This window comes from Nothobranchius furzeri, chromosome 17 (assembly GCF_043380555.1).
Source record: "Nothobranchius furzeri strain GRZ-AD chromosome 17, NfurGRZ-RIMD1, whole genome shotgun sequence".
NCBI classification, from domain to species: Eukaryota; Metazoa; Chordata; class Actinopteri; order Cyprinodontiformes; family Nothobranchiidae; genus Nothobranchius; species Nothobranchius furzeri.
In genome coordinates this window covers 28,416,865-28,433,616 of record NC_091757.1, presented here as the reverse complement: position 1 = coordinate 28,433,616, position 16,752 = coordinate 28,416,865, and the positions used below count along the sequence as shown (strand labels likewise).

At 44.1% G+C, this 16,752-nt stretch overlaps 1 protein-coding gene across 2 annotated transcripts in view; it reads right to left on the bottom strand.

Annotated features, from left to right (window-relative positions):
• cux2b (cut-like homeobox 2b) overlaps positions 1–16,517 on the bottom strand; it is a 105,819-nt gene extending 89,302 nt beyond the window's left edge. The window contains exon 1 of one of the 2 annotated variants that reach the window (XM_070546368.1): positions 16,036–16,517. In XM_070546368.1, coding sequence (XP_070402469.1) covers positions 16,036–16,098 — 63 coding nt within the window. In that variant the 5' untranslated portion in view covers positions 16,099–16,517. Of the gene's footprint in view, positions 1–15,442; positions 16,011–16,035 lie in introns of those variants that run through there. The other variant, XM_070546369.1, reaches the window with a different exon arrangement.
• Between the last annotated feature and the right edge of the window lie 235 nt (positions 16,518–16,752).

Sequence of the window (16,752 nt, the reverse complement as noted above, 5' to 3'; positions counted from 1 at the left end):
TAAAAGGAAAACATCAGGGGCACAGCAGCAGAGATTCAAAACATTGCCAATCGTGAAAAAAACAACTATAGTGAAAGCACTGCTTCTTTTTTGCACAACTTTGATGTAAAGAGGGAAGATTAGCTGGAGTATGGGGTCTTTTATGTCGAGCCTAAGCTCTGCAAAAGAGTTACTTACAAGTTACACCATCCCATTTTGATATTCCCCATGTTTATCCATTGTGAAACAGAAGCTGGGGCATGGTGAATGAAAGGCAGAAAGGGTACAAATAGATGTAATTTAGAATGAGGTTTAACTCAGAATTAAATAAAAAAACATTCATTCTGCTGATTTTTTTCTTTGATGAATTATTTTAAAAGAATACTCGATATAAAATATAAGATGCCGGCCCTACTGCCGCTACCTGTTTACTAAAAACAGCAAACCAACTAACAGACAACCCAAAAAAGCAGAAGTATCTGTTGGTGCAGATACACTTTCTGCATTCTTTGATTTTTTTATGCTAAATTAAAGCTGAGGTACATCGTTTAAAATTTAAAAAAGTAGCTTTAAAAGGTTTAAATGTGACTATCGGGCCCTGTTCTACGATATGAAGAAGGTAATCTTTTCTCATTTATATTTCTCCTAAGTCCCTCCCCTGACCTACAGTTAGACGAATCATGTACGCGAGCCTAGAGCATTGACCCATAGGGAGCCTAAGTCACTTCCAAGGCATTCAAGGAAGTGCTCATCACATCAATGTTTTAATATCATCAGGGCCACATGTGATTGTGACACATCTAGTTAACCCAAACGGACGGACGGACGGACGATCGATCGATTGATTGATTATGCTGGTATGCTAACCTGCATCAAGAACACACTCGGTAAAGAGAATTGCACATTGAACTGGTGTTATATTGGTATGTTCTTTAGCGCAGCATTAGTGTGTGAGCAACTATCAGGAGGTAGACCTCCACACGTCAGAGGATACTTTATAATGATTGTTTTGTGCAGCATCTATAATATGAATTGCGATACTTGAATCCAGATGATATCTGCAGTTATTTGGAGTTTAACTGGAAAACTCCGACGCCTCTAAGACACATCCAGTGTTACACAATCTTGTTGTTCTATCAGAAAGCAGACGGTAAAATCTGATGCCACCTAGCAGTCGGAGTTTAAATTGCACCATACAAAAGAAATGTTTGCATGTTGCATCTCAGTTAAAAATATATTTACATCGTAATAAATGAAATCTTGATTCCGTTTAACTTACATCCCTAGCATAAACATTCCTCGTTTCTTAAAATTCATCTAAAAGTATGACTGGTGAAAGTGTTTGACTGACTGTTGGAAAAAAAGTCTGCGAACCTCCAGATAAATTATAATGAAACTCCAGTAATTATTGGATGTATATCAATTAAAAATGGCTGCCACAGCTAAGTGACATGAGCAAACTCAGAAATGTCTCTAACTCGTTCAGTTTTACAGATGTGGAACCAGACTTCAATGTAGTTTTAGCTGAGAGATATTCACACACACTCCCACTGCTAACCTCAGACCCTGCACTAAGGTGTGCACAACGTCGTTTATATAATGTGCCAAAATGGCTAAAACTCAATTTATCCACAGGAGATGGTCTTAGATTAAAACCGACGTTAAAGGGGTTTTACGCATTCCTTCATTCTGGGCCAGACTCCTCATTTACTGGTTTCTTTCCGTAAACCAGTTAGAGCAGGTCAGTGTTTTTCATTATGATGATTTGAAACATTATAATTCTACTTCAGTCCTATTTTCTCCTGTAAATGCTGCAGATGGTTGATGAAGAGTAAAGTACATTGCAAACTGGTATTTTCAAAAGTGTTTTCACTGTCCTAATATAGATTAATCTTTATTTTTTTACCTTTGATTAATTGATTTAACCCCAGCAGGAGGGAAGCTTATTGATTTTAGACTGCATTGCACCATTTGACCTTGTTTACTAAAACATTTTGCTGTTGAAAAGGATGCTGTATGAGCAATTTCTGTAAATATCATTCCATACCTTCAGCGCTGCAAACTGCAAACTCAAACTTGCATGGCTTCTGAGGACTTACACCAGAGAAGGTTTCTGTTTGGTTTGAGCTGTCAGGTATGGACAACGTGAAGAGACTTTCCACAATGGCCCACAAAACATAATTGCATTCATATTTCATAAAATGTCACCAGCAAACCAAAGGCTGACCAGGCTGCACACCGTTCTTGTTGCGATCCAAGCCGGGATGTTCGGGAGTTTAAAAAGCAGATGTCTTTAAACGAGGAGCAGACGGATTATCTCCTCCTAAACTCAGCCAACACACTGAACCATAACTAGACATCATCAGCAGTAGAGAGGTTATCAACATTGGGTTTATGGGCTCCTCATTATTTAACATGTTAGGGTCTCCCCACAGTCTAACTTAATTCTGATAGCCGTCTTACATCCGGCTCCTCACGCCGACTTGTGCAGATGTAAACGGCTAACGGATGCTTCTTTGGACGGACCCACATTCACCCATGAAAAACAGACAAAAGACTAATTTGCCTTTGAGAATAACTCCTCACAACTGACTGTCCGACGTGCCTGGTCAGAGTGACGGATGTGCTGCAGCCGCGGCGGGCCGACGGTGTCCGGACAGGCCGGGGACTGCAGTGGTGCAGTGACCCGGGATGGCCGTTTACAGCCTCCTCGTCTGCATACAGTACAAAAAACAAACATTCCTGTAAATAAAGACGGCTGTCCAGCAACGGTCTTCCCAGCGACAAAAGTATTGATCATAGTCAGATGCTCCGCTGATTAAAAATTGATCCATTTTGAAAAATCTAATCAGCTGAATAGGATTCTTTCGTACGTGAGGTGGGGTTGTGTGCGTATGTTGTGAGTTTGGAACGGGGGTGCGAGCAGCTGCTGACACTGAGGCAGACCTGCCATTAACCCCTGCACCCCCGTGCAGCCCCCTGCACCCGGTCCCTCACTTCACATCCCCCTGCGCCCCGGGACTAGACATAGCCCAGACGGCCTGAATTATTCAGCAGGCTGAGAGAGACTCTTGCCACTTGGCCTGTTAATGTCCGCCAGTGCAGAAGCTGGTGGCTGTAATGGCCAGTGCAGAGGAGCCCCGTTTCCCAGCGGACGGGAGTAGGGCTGGAAACACTAGGCTGCAGGGGACATGAGGGAATTCATCAGGGACCAAGGTCGTGGCAGGTTAATGATGCTGCATGTCTAGACGGACGCTGAACTCACGCCCTGCCCGAAAGCAGAGGGGTGGGGGTGCAACAATATTTTCTTTCTTTCAGAAGGAAACCAACCCTGCAGTATCAAGTCTAGAAGCTCATTTATGAAACACCAGGGCTGTTGACTTTGGTCTGACCCACCTGAGGTTCCCCCTGTAAAAACACCAGAAGGGTCCCATTCTGTAACCAGAACCAGCTAAATGAAAATGAAGAGCACTAAACTACAATTGGATTAAAAGTGCCAACATAGAGAGACTAAGGACTTGTCTGCACGACCCAACTCCGATAACTCACAGCTCCTCATCATCTTGGCACAAACAATCCCTACAGCTGGAGAGGCCCTCAACGGGAAGACAGTCACTCTGTAATCAGGCCATCCCCCCCAGAGAGACGGGAGAGGAACCTCGGGAAGCAACTCTCATTTGGGAGGGACTTTGTTGCCATGTGGTCTCACCTCAGGGACCATGTGCATGGGCTTGGTGACTGGGATGTTGGCCCTCCCACCGCAGGGTGCAGCAGGGATGAACTGATCAACAACAGCAAGGTGAGGAAGCATCACTGTTTTCCAACACTGGCCGTCGTTCTCTGTGAGAACAAACAAAAGACAGAAAGGTGGACGAAGGAGTTCTCATTATGCTCCACTAGAGATTAAAGCACTTTGAGTGAGTGGGCTTCAGCGTGACTGGGCTTCATACGAAGCAGGCTGCACCACCACGACTGGAGCTTCTCACTGTTCCGCCATCTCGTTACTGCTGTGGCTGCACCAACCCAAGGCCGTCCTGCAGCAGGCTATGAGGGGACACTGACACACCCAACACCCATTCACACAAATGTAATTTCCTCTTCAGCGCTCCCTCAAGGAGATCAGTCACATGATTCAGTAATCTCTGCTAGATGATCCTGGCATGGAAGCTGCAGAGACTAAAAAGGTCAGCAAATGGAAATCCCTCAATTAATAAAATTCATTCAGAAAATATCTGAGCACCACAAGAAGAGCCCATTACCATGCAGCTAACATGCAAATGCTTGGTTAAATACAGTATGCCGACTAAATAGTTTTAATTTATTCAAGCTGATCATTGTCAGTCGGATTAGATGTTGCATGCAGAAGTCTTCACAGGTCTCCAACGGTCAAGCAATCAAGTGGGAAAAAAAAAGAAGAATGTCCAGTTTGCACGCACAGCCCCTTGGATGTCACATTAGCTGACCCCAGCTCGGCCAAACTCCACTTCTTTAGGCATATTTTCAGCCCGCCGCATACAGCAAAAGCCTGGAGCAATGTTTAGCTAAACCTGCTGTCCTACGTGGGCAGGGAGAGTCCCCAGAGGGCTGAGCAATCAGACAATTTCAAGATCATGAAGCATTAAACCAATCCCGGCAGGGTACACTAATTAAACAGCCGAGCCCGGCACAACCAACCAATCCCCACAGAGCAATTAAATCCATCCCCTCTAAAACACTGTGGAACCTGTCTGGGGAAAACCGCCGAGATGTGAGAGCAAGAAAGAGGGAGAGATGCAGCGGGGAGGGGAGGGAAATGTAAAATTCATCTGGAAAAAAAAGAGGGAAAAACTATAGTGGGAATGCAGCAGGAGGAGGGAATCCAGTCCCTTCTTTGTTCTTCACTTTTGTTTCTGTTATTGTTTGAAATGTTCCCCTTTCCTCTCAGCTGAGAGGGTGAGAGTGTGTGAACACATTTGAGTTCAAAAACAGAGACCCTGATGCCATCAAAAGTTGCATTTTTAATTAAGATTACAAGGTCCGGAGAGCACTCGTGAGACTGAACGCACAGACAGAGCAGCCTCAAGGCCTCTATATTACACCCCAGCAGAGCGGTGTTAACACAGTAGCAGACTCTAATCAATACCCCGATGCCCTCCTCTAGCAAAGCAAATGAACAGGTGACAACAGAGGTGTGACATCACGGGGCGTTCAGGGCAAAACGGAACAAACGGGAGGAGCAGGAGGCAGGCCGCTGACCCTGGAGGGTTGCAGCATATTTAAATGATCACAATTATTCTGGGGAATAAATACATAAACATATAGGACAGCGTTTTCTGTCAGAATCCTATGGTCGGGTACATTCTCCTGCCTTATTTCCCCCGAGAGGAGCAGATAAATGTGCTTTGGTATGTTTGAAGAGTGAGGGTGGGTTCTGATTCCACTCTGCAACCCAGAGGTGAGGACAGGGAGACGGACTTGGTCTTTTCCCCACCCCCCCACAGGTAAATCAAACCCCCCAGCTCCGCGTCTCCACTTCCTGCACCTCTCCATTAAAAATGATAAACTGTAGCTCTCGTAGCCACTCGCCTGCCTTGGGGTCCCAGTTTACACCTTCCTGGTAAAGAAGCCGGATTCCTTCCCCTCCCTTTGTCGGGGATGAATAAGAGAGTAATTAACTGTGTGTGTGTGTGTGTGTGTGTGTGTGTGTGTGTGTGTGTGTGTGTGTGTGTGTGTGTGTGTGTGTGTGTGTGTGTGTGTGTGTGTGTGTGTGTGTGTGTGTGTGTGTGTGTGTGTGTGTGTGTGTGTGTGTGTGTGTGTGTGTGTGTGTGTGTGTGTGTGTGTGTGCTACCCTGATCCATCTGCTCCTGCTGTAACACACTTTCATATTATTTTGATAAATACGAGCATATCTGCTTAGTAATAACAAGTGCTGGTTTAATACTCAAAAGACCACCAAGAGGCCCTGTTTCCCGGGTCTTCTCTCTTGCAACTTAAATGAGGACAAATGGGCCTTACAAATCAGCAACATGCACACGACTGCTATATTCCTCTTGTCTAGTAAACACACGGAGAGCAGTGGCACATAATGAAAGCAGCGGATGTCCCCAAAGACCGCCTGGAGAAGGTTAGTGAGGCATTGATCTCATGAGCATTTCCACCTTGGAAACCTCTTATGACAGCCAGAACACGCCGCCTGCACAAGGCTGGCACTCGCACATTTGGGGGCAGAAAACAAAAATAGTTTGGCTTTTGTTTTTATCACGAAGGACAAAATGGACAATCTCACATACTTCACATATAAAGCTCACATCAGAACAACAGCAGAGCTGACCAAAGTGCATCTGGAGCAGATCAGGACACACAACTTCATTATGACATAAAAGAGACCTAAATGAATGAATGAATGAATAAAACAAGGTCACACAACAGGAGTGTCTCTGTGTTGTGTGCCAGTGAGTAGAGCGGAGGTATGAGGCCGGCTGCAGGATTCAGGGTAAATGAACAGGAAAAGACCGGTGCGTTCAATACGTCTGCTGTGGCGTCAGACAGTCAAAACAAATAAAGCCAAGGCTGCAGAGGAGAAGCGCAGCTCAATATGGACTCACTGGGCAGGGGACTGGCTGTCAGCGGGCAGAGAGGACACAGCTTCATACCCATTACCATTCTCCTCCTGATACTTCCACCTGCCTCGCTGTGAGGGAGGAAGAAGCCGCTCTACCGCCACGGCGCCATCCTCCGGCTCTCTAATGTGTCCCTGAAGTTTTGTTAAAGCTGGTTATTTACTCCTGCAAAGCAATTGCTCCGGCCTTGGGGCAGCAGAATGGAGAACACAGTGCTATGAAGAATCTGGCATCTCTTGCTATGAAGCACTGTCAACTATCAGGGGGGCATTCCTGTTAAAACCCTGGAAGTGCTGCTTTTTTTCTCCCTCGCACGGTGCTACGCCAGAGCAAAATATACCATCCCTCATAGCAGAAAAACATTTAGAAACTCACTTACCTCTAGCTGAGTTTGGTCCAGAGGATTGCTCTGTTTGGTACCAACTAGCTGCAGTGAAATCTGCTGGATTTGTTTCCGGATCGTGAACAAAGCTGCTGCTGCTGCCGGTCTGTCACTGAGCTACCAACAGAGAGAGGAAAGTGGGAAAAAGTGCCCTGAAGGGGGAAATACCTGCGAGCAGGCCTCGTCCATTATGGTCCAAACCAGCGTCTTTTTGGGAGGATCTCTCCTCTCAACAGCTAGCTTGGTTAGTTTCATCAGAATGGGTCTAACCTGGCCTGTTAAAGATGTTTCTTTAAAAATGTAGAGAATCTCTGTTGGTTTGGGTGAAAATGTGCCCAATTTAAATACTACGCTGTAACTCGGAGCTCCTTATCTACACACTACAGGTGAATCTGGAAAAAATAGAATATGGTGCAAAAGTTCATTTATGTCAGTAATCCAACTTAAAGGTGTGGGAAACTCATTTAATCACTACATTTGCAGTGGTCTCTGGTGGGAACGAATGCCTTGCAAGCCGTACTCAGGGCAAAAAAGGCCAGAAACGTCTGTCTGCTACATCAGTGGAAAGTTTGACACGGCGGGATTTTGAGTCCTATTTCCTGATATTTGGACATCTCCCCTCTGATTGGATAACAGTAAGGCGACTCTACCACTGACTCGGTTTGCTAAGCTACGTTGATGTTTTATTTCCACCAATAACACAAGGTCTGCTGTGAGGCAGAGTTGCTAATGCTAACGGTTAGCTTCTGCTAGCAGAGGCATTCTCTGCTGAATCTGAACGCTAAACCAACCGAAGCCTTCCCCGTCGTGAGCCAAGATGGGTGAGTCCATGAATGTTAGGTGACAGTGTGACGTAGATCTGTCAGGATTTTCTACTCCTAGAGATTCGTTGCCTATTTTCTATTAGAAGCTAACGCAGGAGATCGATGTAGGAGACCATTTTCATGTTAAGACTGCATGAAAAACTCAGAGTGACTAATTATAATCAGAAATAATAATTAAAATGTTTTTTTCAGTGAACCACACATTTAAAAAGGTGAAACTAAAAAAATGAGACGGACTAATTCCATGCAAATCCGGATCGTTTAGCCTTTACTTGTTTTAATTGTGATGATTGAGGCTCACAGCTGATGAAAACCCCAAAATCTCAGACAATCAGAAGATTATGAAAAGGTTTAATATTGTAAACTCTGATCAGCTAGTGAATCCAGAACACCTGCAGAGGGTTCCTGAGCCTTTAGATGGTCTCTCGGTCTGAGCTGGACTACTGACATGAATGGACTTTTGCACCAGATTCACCTGTAATGTTGAAACTGTGAAGTGCTGCTAGATGTAAAATCTATCAAATCTACTCAACTTAGAAAGATTAAAAAACAACCAACCAGAGAAACGCTTAAATATTAAAGAGAATTCTAAATCAACTGAAACAGAAAAAGACTCAAAACAGCCAAAATAAAAGACACAAAAAGAAAGTAAGTATATTTAAAATGACAGCTCCATACAGTCAAAAGCCAAAGAAGAAAAACGTCTTCATCTGCGTTTCGGAGGCTTAGAGACGTTCTGACATGGATTCTGGGGCCAGAACGTGCAAAGCTTGAAGAACAAACACTAAACATTTGACATCTCCTCTATATTTACCAGAACCCCAGCAGAGATGCCGTCTCCCTTTTTGGGACCGGTTAGGAGTCTGGACCAGCTGCATTCTTGTCTATAGAGCTAAATAAAACCACCATCTGCTGAATTTATCACTCTCCCAGGAAGAAATGCGATGAGTTGACCTAAGACAACTGCACATGTTTGGAAAACTACAGATAGACACGTGTGATTGTTCAGGTTGGTAGGAAACCTGCAGCAGCTGGGATGTTTTAGAGCTACCAACCCTAAAGGAGAAACAACTGGACTGGATCATGATACAAAAATCCTCTGGAAAGTAGATTTAAAGGAGAATAAATCATTTAGTTTTTCTCGTTTGATCTTTAAGAATATTTTGGAGCGACAACTGCAGAAGAGTCATTTCACTCCAGCAGCAACTCGTAGGACCACTAGAACAGCGAGGCGACTGGATAGGTATGGAAATCTAGCTGAAGGAAGGTCAAAGTGATTAAGCTGACATTAACGACAAGCCTAGTTTTCCTGTGAGAATGCTCAACGTGGCTGTCTCTAAACCCATTTGTCATTCTGCTTCCAACGCCAAACATCTGCTTTGAAGTCTAGCACTAATGCTACACCCAGAGTTTAAACAGCTTAGTGCTAAAGTCTCTTTCACTCCTCTCACTCTCTACTGTTCCTCCTGTTTCATGCTTTTCAGCTATCGCTCCTGGATTTCACATCTCAATTTGCCCCAGATAGTCGCGTTAACACCTCCAGTCTTCATCACCGGCATTGTAGTCTCGGTCAAACGAGGAGAGGGACGAGCTGAAACACTGGTGACGGCGCGCGCCTGCACCACAGGAAGGGTTCAGGTAGATTTAAACACCAGAGCTACCAAAGAGCTGACAACAAAGGACACATTATAGGGATACTGGCTTTTTTACCGATATCCCAGTATTGTCTGACTCCTAATATTCCTTACCCATATAAATTGATACTGCTACATGCTGGGTTCTCTCATACAAACAGAAAAACTACAACATTTAGGTTACTAACGTCACATTGCTCCTCTCACGCTTACATTTTAAACATTTTCTGTGCAAAATAACTTCTTCAATCTAAGTAACAGGAAAAGTGCCGTGTTTATCTGTCTCCAACAGCAGCTGAATCTCTGTCTCCCTAAAGGAGATGATAAAATGTGTTTATCAGTTAGTAATGTTTGTATTTATCTGTATATTATAGTTACACTTATAAAAATGTCAGATATGAAAAACAAGCCTTGAGTGAAGATTCTCCTGTTTTAGTGGCTCTTGTTAGCGGTTAGCTACATGCTGTGAGGACAGCGTACGTTCACTACTCGGGGTAAATTCCTACTTCACAAGCTGAGCCAAATAAACGAAAATATCTCAAAAACTTTACCTCAGATCTGTTATTTGTCAGAGAGAGAAGTAGCTGAAGCCTTTGATGTATAAAATGTGTTTGGTACGTAGGCGTTGTGTCATTAAAAGACCTGCATTTTTATGCTGATATTGGCCGATATTTATTATACGGCAGCTGATAGCCAATAATTACTGATGTTGTAGGGCTGGGCAATATGGCCTAAAATCAATATCACGATATATTGAGGATTTCACCTCGATAACAATAAATGGATGATAACTACCGGCATTGTCCACTAGATGGGGCTGTCACATATATTACCTTGAGTCACATTTTTCCGTTACTCAAGGTGGTACAGCTTCTTAAAGGGACATGAACGTTGCCAACCTTCACACATATTTTAATTTTTTATCATCAGATTTATTGACATGGGAAAAATTATCTCGATAAGAGACAAAAATTTCGATAATGATAAATTTTTTTATTTATTGCCCAGCCCTACGATGTTGTATAAATTATAATTCTCAACTCTTTCAACTAGGGATGTCCCAGTACAACTTTTTCATTTCCGATACCGATATCGCAGCCTTCAGTATTAACTGATACCGATATAAATCTGATATGATATCAGCACGAATCATACACACTTTTACCTGTTTCATAGTGTGGAATGTGTGAAAGGCTTGAGCATGTGATATTACTCAATTGGAGAACAAGAGCCAATAACAGTAAATATGAAAAAAATGACTATTTTTTTCTCAACCATTGGCTGCAAAAATGTTAACCCTTAACGGATTGCTTATATCGGAGATTTTTGATGCCGACCGATATAATCAGATAAAGTGTTTTTGGGCCGATATCGTTATTGGAACGGGACATCCCTACTTTCTTCACTGTGGAAAAGCCCCCACACTTTGCTTCTGTGCTTCAAACACCCCCACAACACTGCATTACTGATGTCATGTGCCCAAAAAATATACCATACAGGTGCTGGCCAGTAAATTAGAATATCATCAAAAGGTTGAAAATATTTCAGTAATTCCATTCAAAACGTGAAACTTGTACATTATATTCATGCAATGCACACAGACCAATGTATTTCCGATGTTTATTACGTTTAATTTTGATATTTATAGGTGACAACCAATGAAAACATCAAATCTGGTATCTCAGAAAATTAGAATATTCTAAAGGCTAATGAAAAAATGTTTGTTTCTCTAATGTTGGCCAACTGAAAAGAATGAACATGAAAAGAATGTGCATGTATAGCACTCAATACTTAGTCGGGGCTCCTTTTGCCTCAATAACTGCAGTAATGCGGCGTGGCATGGACTCGATCAGTCTGTGGCACTGCTCAGGTGTTATGAGAGCCCAGGTTGCTCTGATAGTCGTCTTCAGCTCCTCTGCATTGTTGGGTCTAGCGTATTGCATCCTCCGCTTCACAATACCCCATAGATTTTCTATGGGGTTAAGGTCAGGCGAGTTTGCTGGCCAATCAAGGACAGGGATACCATGGTCCTTGAACCAGGTGCTGGTGGTTTTGGCACTGTGTGCAGGTGCCAAGTCCTGTTGAAAGGTGAAGTCTGCATCCCCATAAAGATGGTCAGCAGCAGGAAGCATGAAGTGCTCTAAAACTTCCTGGTAGACGGCTGCATTGACCCTGGACCTCAGGAAACAGAGTGGGCCAACACCAGCAGATGACATGGCACCCCACACCATCACTGACGGTGGAAACTTCACACTGGACCTCATGCAACGTGGATTCTGTGCTTCTCCGCTCTTCCTCTAGACTCTGGGTCCTTGATTTCCAAAGGAAATGCAGAACTTGCTTTCATCAGAAAACATAACTTTGGACCACTCAGCATCAGTCCAGTCCTTTTTGTCCTTGGCCCAGGCGAGACGCTTCTTGCGCTGTTTCATGTTCAAGAGTGGCTTGACACACGGAATGCGACACCTGAATCCCATGTCTTTCATGAGTCTCCTCGTGGTGGTTCTTGAAGCGCTGACTCCAGCTGCAGTCCACTCTTTGTGGATCTCCCCCACATTTTTGAATGGGTTTGTCATCACAATTCTCTGCAGGGTGCGGTTATCCCTAGAGCTTGTACACTTTTTTCTACCACATTTTTTCCGTCCCTTCGCCTGTCTGTTAATGTGCTTGGACACAGAGCTCTGCGAACAGCCAGCTTCTTTAGCAATCACCTTTTGTGTCTTGCCCTCCTTGTGCAAGGTGTCAATGATTGTCTTTTGGACAGCTGTTAAGTCAGAAGTCTTCCCCATGATTGTGGTGCCTTCAAAACAAGACTGAGGGACCTTTTAAAGGCCTTTGCAGGTGTTTTGAGTAAATCAGCTGATTAGAGTGGCAGCAGGTGTCTTCTATATTCAGCCTTTTCAGAATATTCTAATTTTTTGAGATACCAAATTTGGAGTTTTCATTAGTTGTCACTTATGAATATCAAATTTAAATGTAATGAACATTGGAAATACATTGGTCTGTGTGCATTACATGAATATAATGTACAAGTTTCACGTTTTGAATGGAATTACTGAAATATTTTCAACCTTTTGATGATATTCTAATTTACTGGCCAGCACCTGTATATGATTCGATATTTGCAATTATTCAAACTGAATTTAACTGGAAAACCCGGGCCAGACGCTTCCAAAGCACATCTAATTTAAGAGTCATGCTCATCTACTTCCCGACCCGGATGGGTCCCTCGAAGAACAAAAAAATGAATCAAAGTCAACGGGGCCAAAAACGCTATTTTCTAATCCCGTTTGATTTGTGCCATGGATTTCACATATGATGTCCGTGAATTTTAAAGATGCATTCTGATGCCAAGAAAGCGCTTATTTAAGAACGGCAGCCAAAGTTGTTTTAGGTTTTGTGTGAAAATAAGTCCAGGACTACAAAGTGACATCATCGACCCAGACAGGAAGTAGAGGGGAAGATTAGTTTAGCGAGCTTCTAATCCCTCTTTCAGGACAAAAGAGCATGAAACATCCCATAAATCTGACCATGATGTAAGTAGCTACGCTGGGGGAGAAGACATTCTGGCGTGACGCCATATATGTGACGTTTGACTTGTAGCTGTTTTAATTACGAAGTTTTACAAGCTAATAAATCTCAAAGTACACGACAGACACAGTCAGAACACACAACCTTACTTTTATGTTGAAGTACAACATGTGTGTGATTCAGGCATAAGGCAAAGCAGATTATGAAATGGTTTTTATATCCAGGTTCCCATCACAAGATCACGTTGTTCTGTCGGAATGAAGGCAGTGAAATCTGCTGCCACCTCGCAGCCGGAGTTGGAATTGCACCTCCCAAAAAATATGTAAATGTTTGCATGTAAATTCTAAATAAGATAATCAATACACAGCTTTTAAATATCAGTGTATGTGCAGCTTCCTGCCAAGGTGTTCAGCTTCAAATCCTTTCTTGATCTTTAACAACTCGTGAATGAAACTATAGTCATTATAATACATGAAACAAGATCTCGGGCGCTCAGGAGTCCCTCACTCTGCAGCAAAATGAGATTACACTGATGCATGTGACATTAACGATATCAGCAAACAAATATATGAAAGCATGAATGAAGGAGCGCAATTTTCACAGCCAATTTGAGATGTGAGTCCGTGTGTGTGTGTGTGTGTGTGTGTGTGTGTGTGTGTGTGTGTGTGTGTGTGTGTGTGTGTGTGTGTGTGTAGAAGCTACTGGCAAGCAGCACACAGAGCAGGCTGGCAGTGGAGGCAGCCAGGCTCACAGGCTGCAAAGCAATTTCACTGTTTGGCAACGCTGTTGTCTGTGTGTGTGGATTAGAGCTGACACCAGAGCAACTGAGTCATGCTGAATATAGTACAATCACAAGCGTTAGTTCCTGATCTAAAACCACACACTGCCGCCGAGATCCAGGAAAGAGGGGCTGGAGACTGGGCTGGGGAGATGTTAACAAACAAGTAGAGCATTATTTCACCATATTGAGCGCAGTGTTGCAACATGGTTAAAAATTAACATTATTAATAATAATAATAATAATAATGGCTGTAAAGGCACGGAGCCACAGATTTAGGAAGTCAATAAAATCAAGGCTCTTTTACTTAGTCTGCTTTGACATCATCTTTAGAATTCTTTGTCTGAGTTCATAAAAAAAGTGGTTAATTGAAGTTTGGCAGGATTGATCAAAGCCGTAACAGTGATCAAACCACGTTAGCATGGTTTGGCCCTCCTTTTTCACAGCAAAGTCTTTCTCCAGCTCAAATGCCCTCTCTTCAGGTACATTGTTGGCCCGTGAGTTGTCTCTGGGCCTGGCAGGACAGACCCTGACCCGTCCTTTTCACGCTCGCCCACGGAAATGCCATCTGGCTGGTGTGAATGATTACCACAGCAACGGCCGGGCGACCTGCAGCCAGCAGGAACCAAGGTCACTCCACCTCAGCGCTTCACACTTTCCCTGCCCTCTTTTCATCCGCCTGCAGGTGAATTATTCATCCTGTGCAAGTCGGGGGCACAAATCTCCAGCACAAACACGCACACTCAGTCCGCTGCTGTCATAACTTGTAACAAGAAAGCAAATCCAGAGTGAAGTGCTGAAATAAACAGCTCACAGGTGTGCTCAGACACTCTCCTCTACAGGGTTCAACAGCTGGATCTGACACACCAGTGTCCCATTCAGCCCAAAACAACTTTAAAAGTCACTTTACAGGACTTGATTATTTCACAATCAGGCAATCTTTTCCAACACTTGCATGTGATGCTGCAGCCAAAATAAACAAAGGCTACTGGGCCAATGGGAGCTGCTTCCACTAAAGGTGTTCACATCCATTTTTATGCATAAACATGCAGATAAATATTGTTTCTAGTGGGAAAATGTAGACATTTTTTTAAAGAGCCACATGATTCACAAAGTCACTTTCAATCTATTTTAAGTTAATCAAATTAATTCTGTTATACATCTTGATTCTAGTTACATATGGGAACACGTCATTGATTATTATTATTGTTGTCCGCTACATGACAGCTCCACACTCTGGCTTCTCTAGGAGCAGGTGTAGCCGCTGCAGCTGATTTTTATTATAAGGATAATAATAAACTTGTATGTTTACAATGCATTACAGGCTGAAGCCGCAACAACAAGAGAGGAGAGGAGAGGAGAGGAGAGGAGAGGAGAGGAGAGGAGAGGAGAGGAGAGGAGAGGAGAGGAGAGTCCGGCGGCTGGAAGCAGGGAGCTGGGAGGAGGAACAGCACCGGACCGGACCGCCGTTTCTCGTGTCACAGAACATCCGTCTCATGGTGGAGACGGTGCCCTTGCGCCGACGGACGCTGATTTACAAACATAAGCGGGGAATACAATTACAGCCCCCCTCACCCCGGCGGAGCGGCTATGCGGCTCCGGGAGGAACGAGGGGAGGACGGGGTGAGGAGGGGGAGCCCGGTCCACAGAGCCGCAGCCTGCCGGGGTTAGGGTGACATGGCTGCATGCCGTTAACGGCGGTAGAAGCTGCTCACCTGCCACATCCTCCACATTATCTAACATTGCTGCCAACAGTCCAGCAGGTCAGAATCACAAAGCATCCGCTGCTCTTAATCAGCCGTCCCGGAACACAAAATAAACTTTCATCAACACAAATAAACTTCCCATCGTGCAGTTGGCTCCGAGACGCGGTCAGAGGAAAGTCCGGCTGAGACGCAGTAGCGGCGGCCGTGGAGACGAGCCGCTTCAATCATTAAAGCTGCGGGGAAAACCCAAAAGTTCGGAGTCCAAGGAGCGGTTCGGAGGCGCGGTAAAAGTTTCCGGCGGAGCTGATCTGCGACCATAAAGAGCCGGAAGCCGGGAGGCTGTAGACAGAGGCTCTGTCCGCGGTGCTGATCCCAGATCGGTGAGGCTAGCACTGAGCCTGCGCTGCTCCGCGGTCGCTCCACCGCCGATCAATGATTGAACTGAACAAAGGCAGAACACGGATCAATTTCCAATAACTATCAATGCGAACAGCGCGGGTTCCAGGTCCAGCTTCACCCCAAAACAGTCCCCGCACAGCCGGGGACGCGGGGGGGACACGCCGCCGCTGAAAGACGCGCAGAAAGGTGAGAATAGCACTAACCTGGAGCCGCCGTAGATCAAATTTCTTCCAATATTGAAACATCGATCCTACATCGGCGGCCATCTTGGGGGATATTGAGGAGCTTTTTTTCAGCGGCTGCAATAAATATGTGGGCTGGATTCCCGGTTAAACAGCGTTTACCGGTCCCGCCGCTGCTTTGGAGCTTTTTCTCAGCAAAAGTAACGAACGCACTTAAAGCAGGACTCCTTCCGCGTGTTTGACAACATCTTTCTGTTTCCTGCGGGAGCAGAAAAATAAAAACGCGTTTTTAGAAAATTAAAAGATGAAAAGGAATATTTCTCCTTCACGTCCGCAACAACTTTTGATGCAACTACACTTGATTGGTTCTGGCATAGTTATCAATAGTGACGTAAAGCCCGAGGTTGATCAATAGCGTCTGGAAACGGGAAGGAGATGATGTGTAGATTAGTTGAGTTCTGGGAAAATAGCCAAGCCTACTTTCTGTTTTCCTTTTTTCTGCTTTTTTATTTTATTTTTTTTTTTGGCGTGTTTGTTACAGAAGCACGTGGGACTGTACACTGAGTGGCTCCATCATCAATACATGTAAAGATTTATTATGAGGATGTCACCTAGCGGGTTTCCACCTATCAGAAGGCATTTTCATCAATAACATAACGTGTTTTCACTGATATTTTATATTTATTAGGCTGAATAAATAAATGTAGATTTCAACATTTCCACGTCTATTGGCTAGTT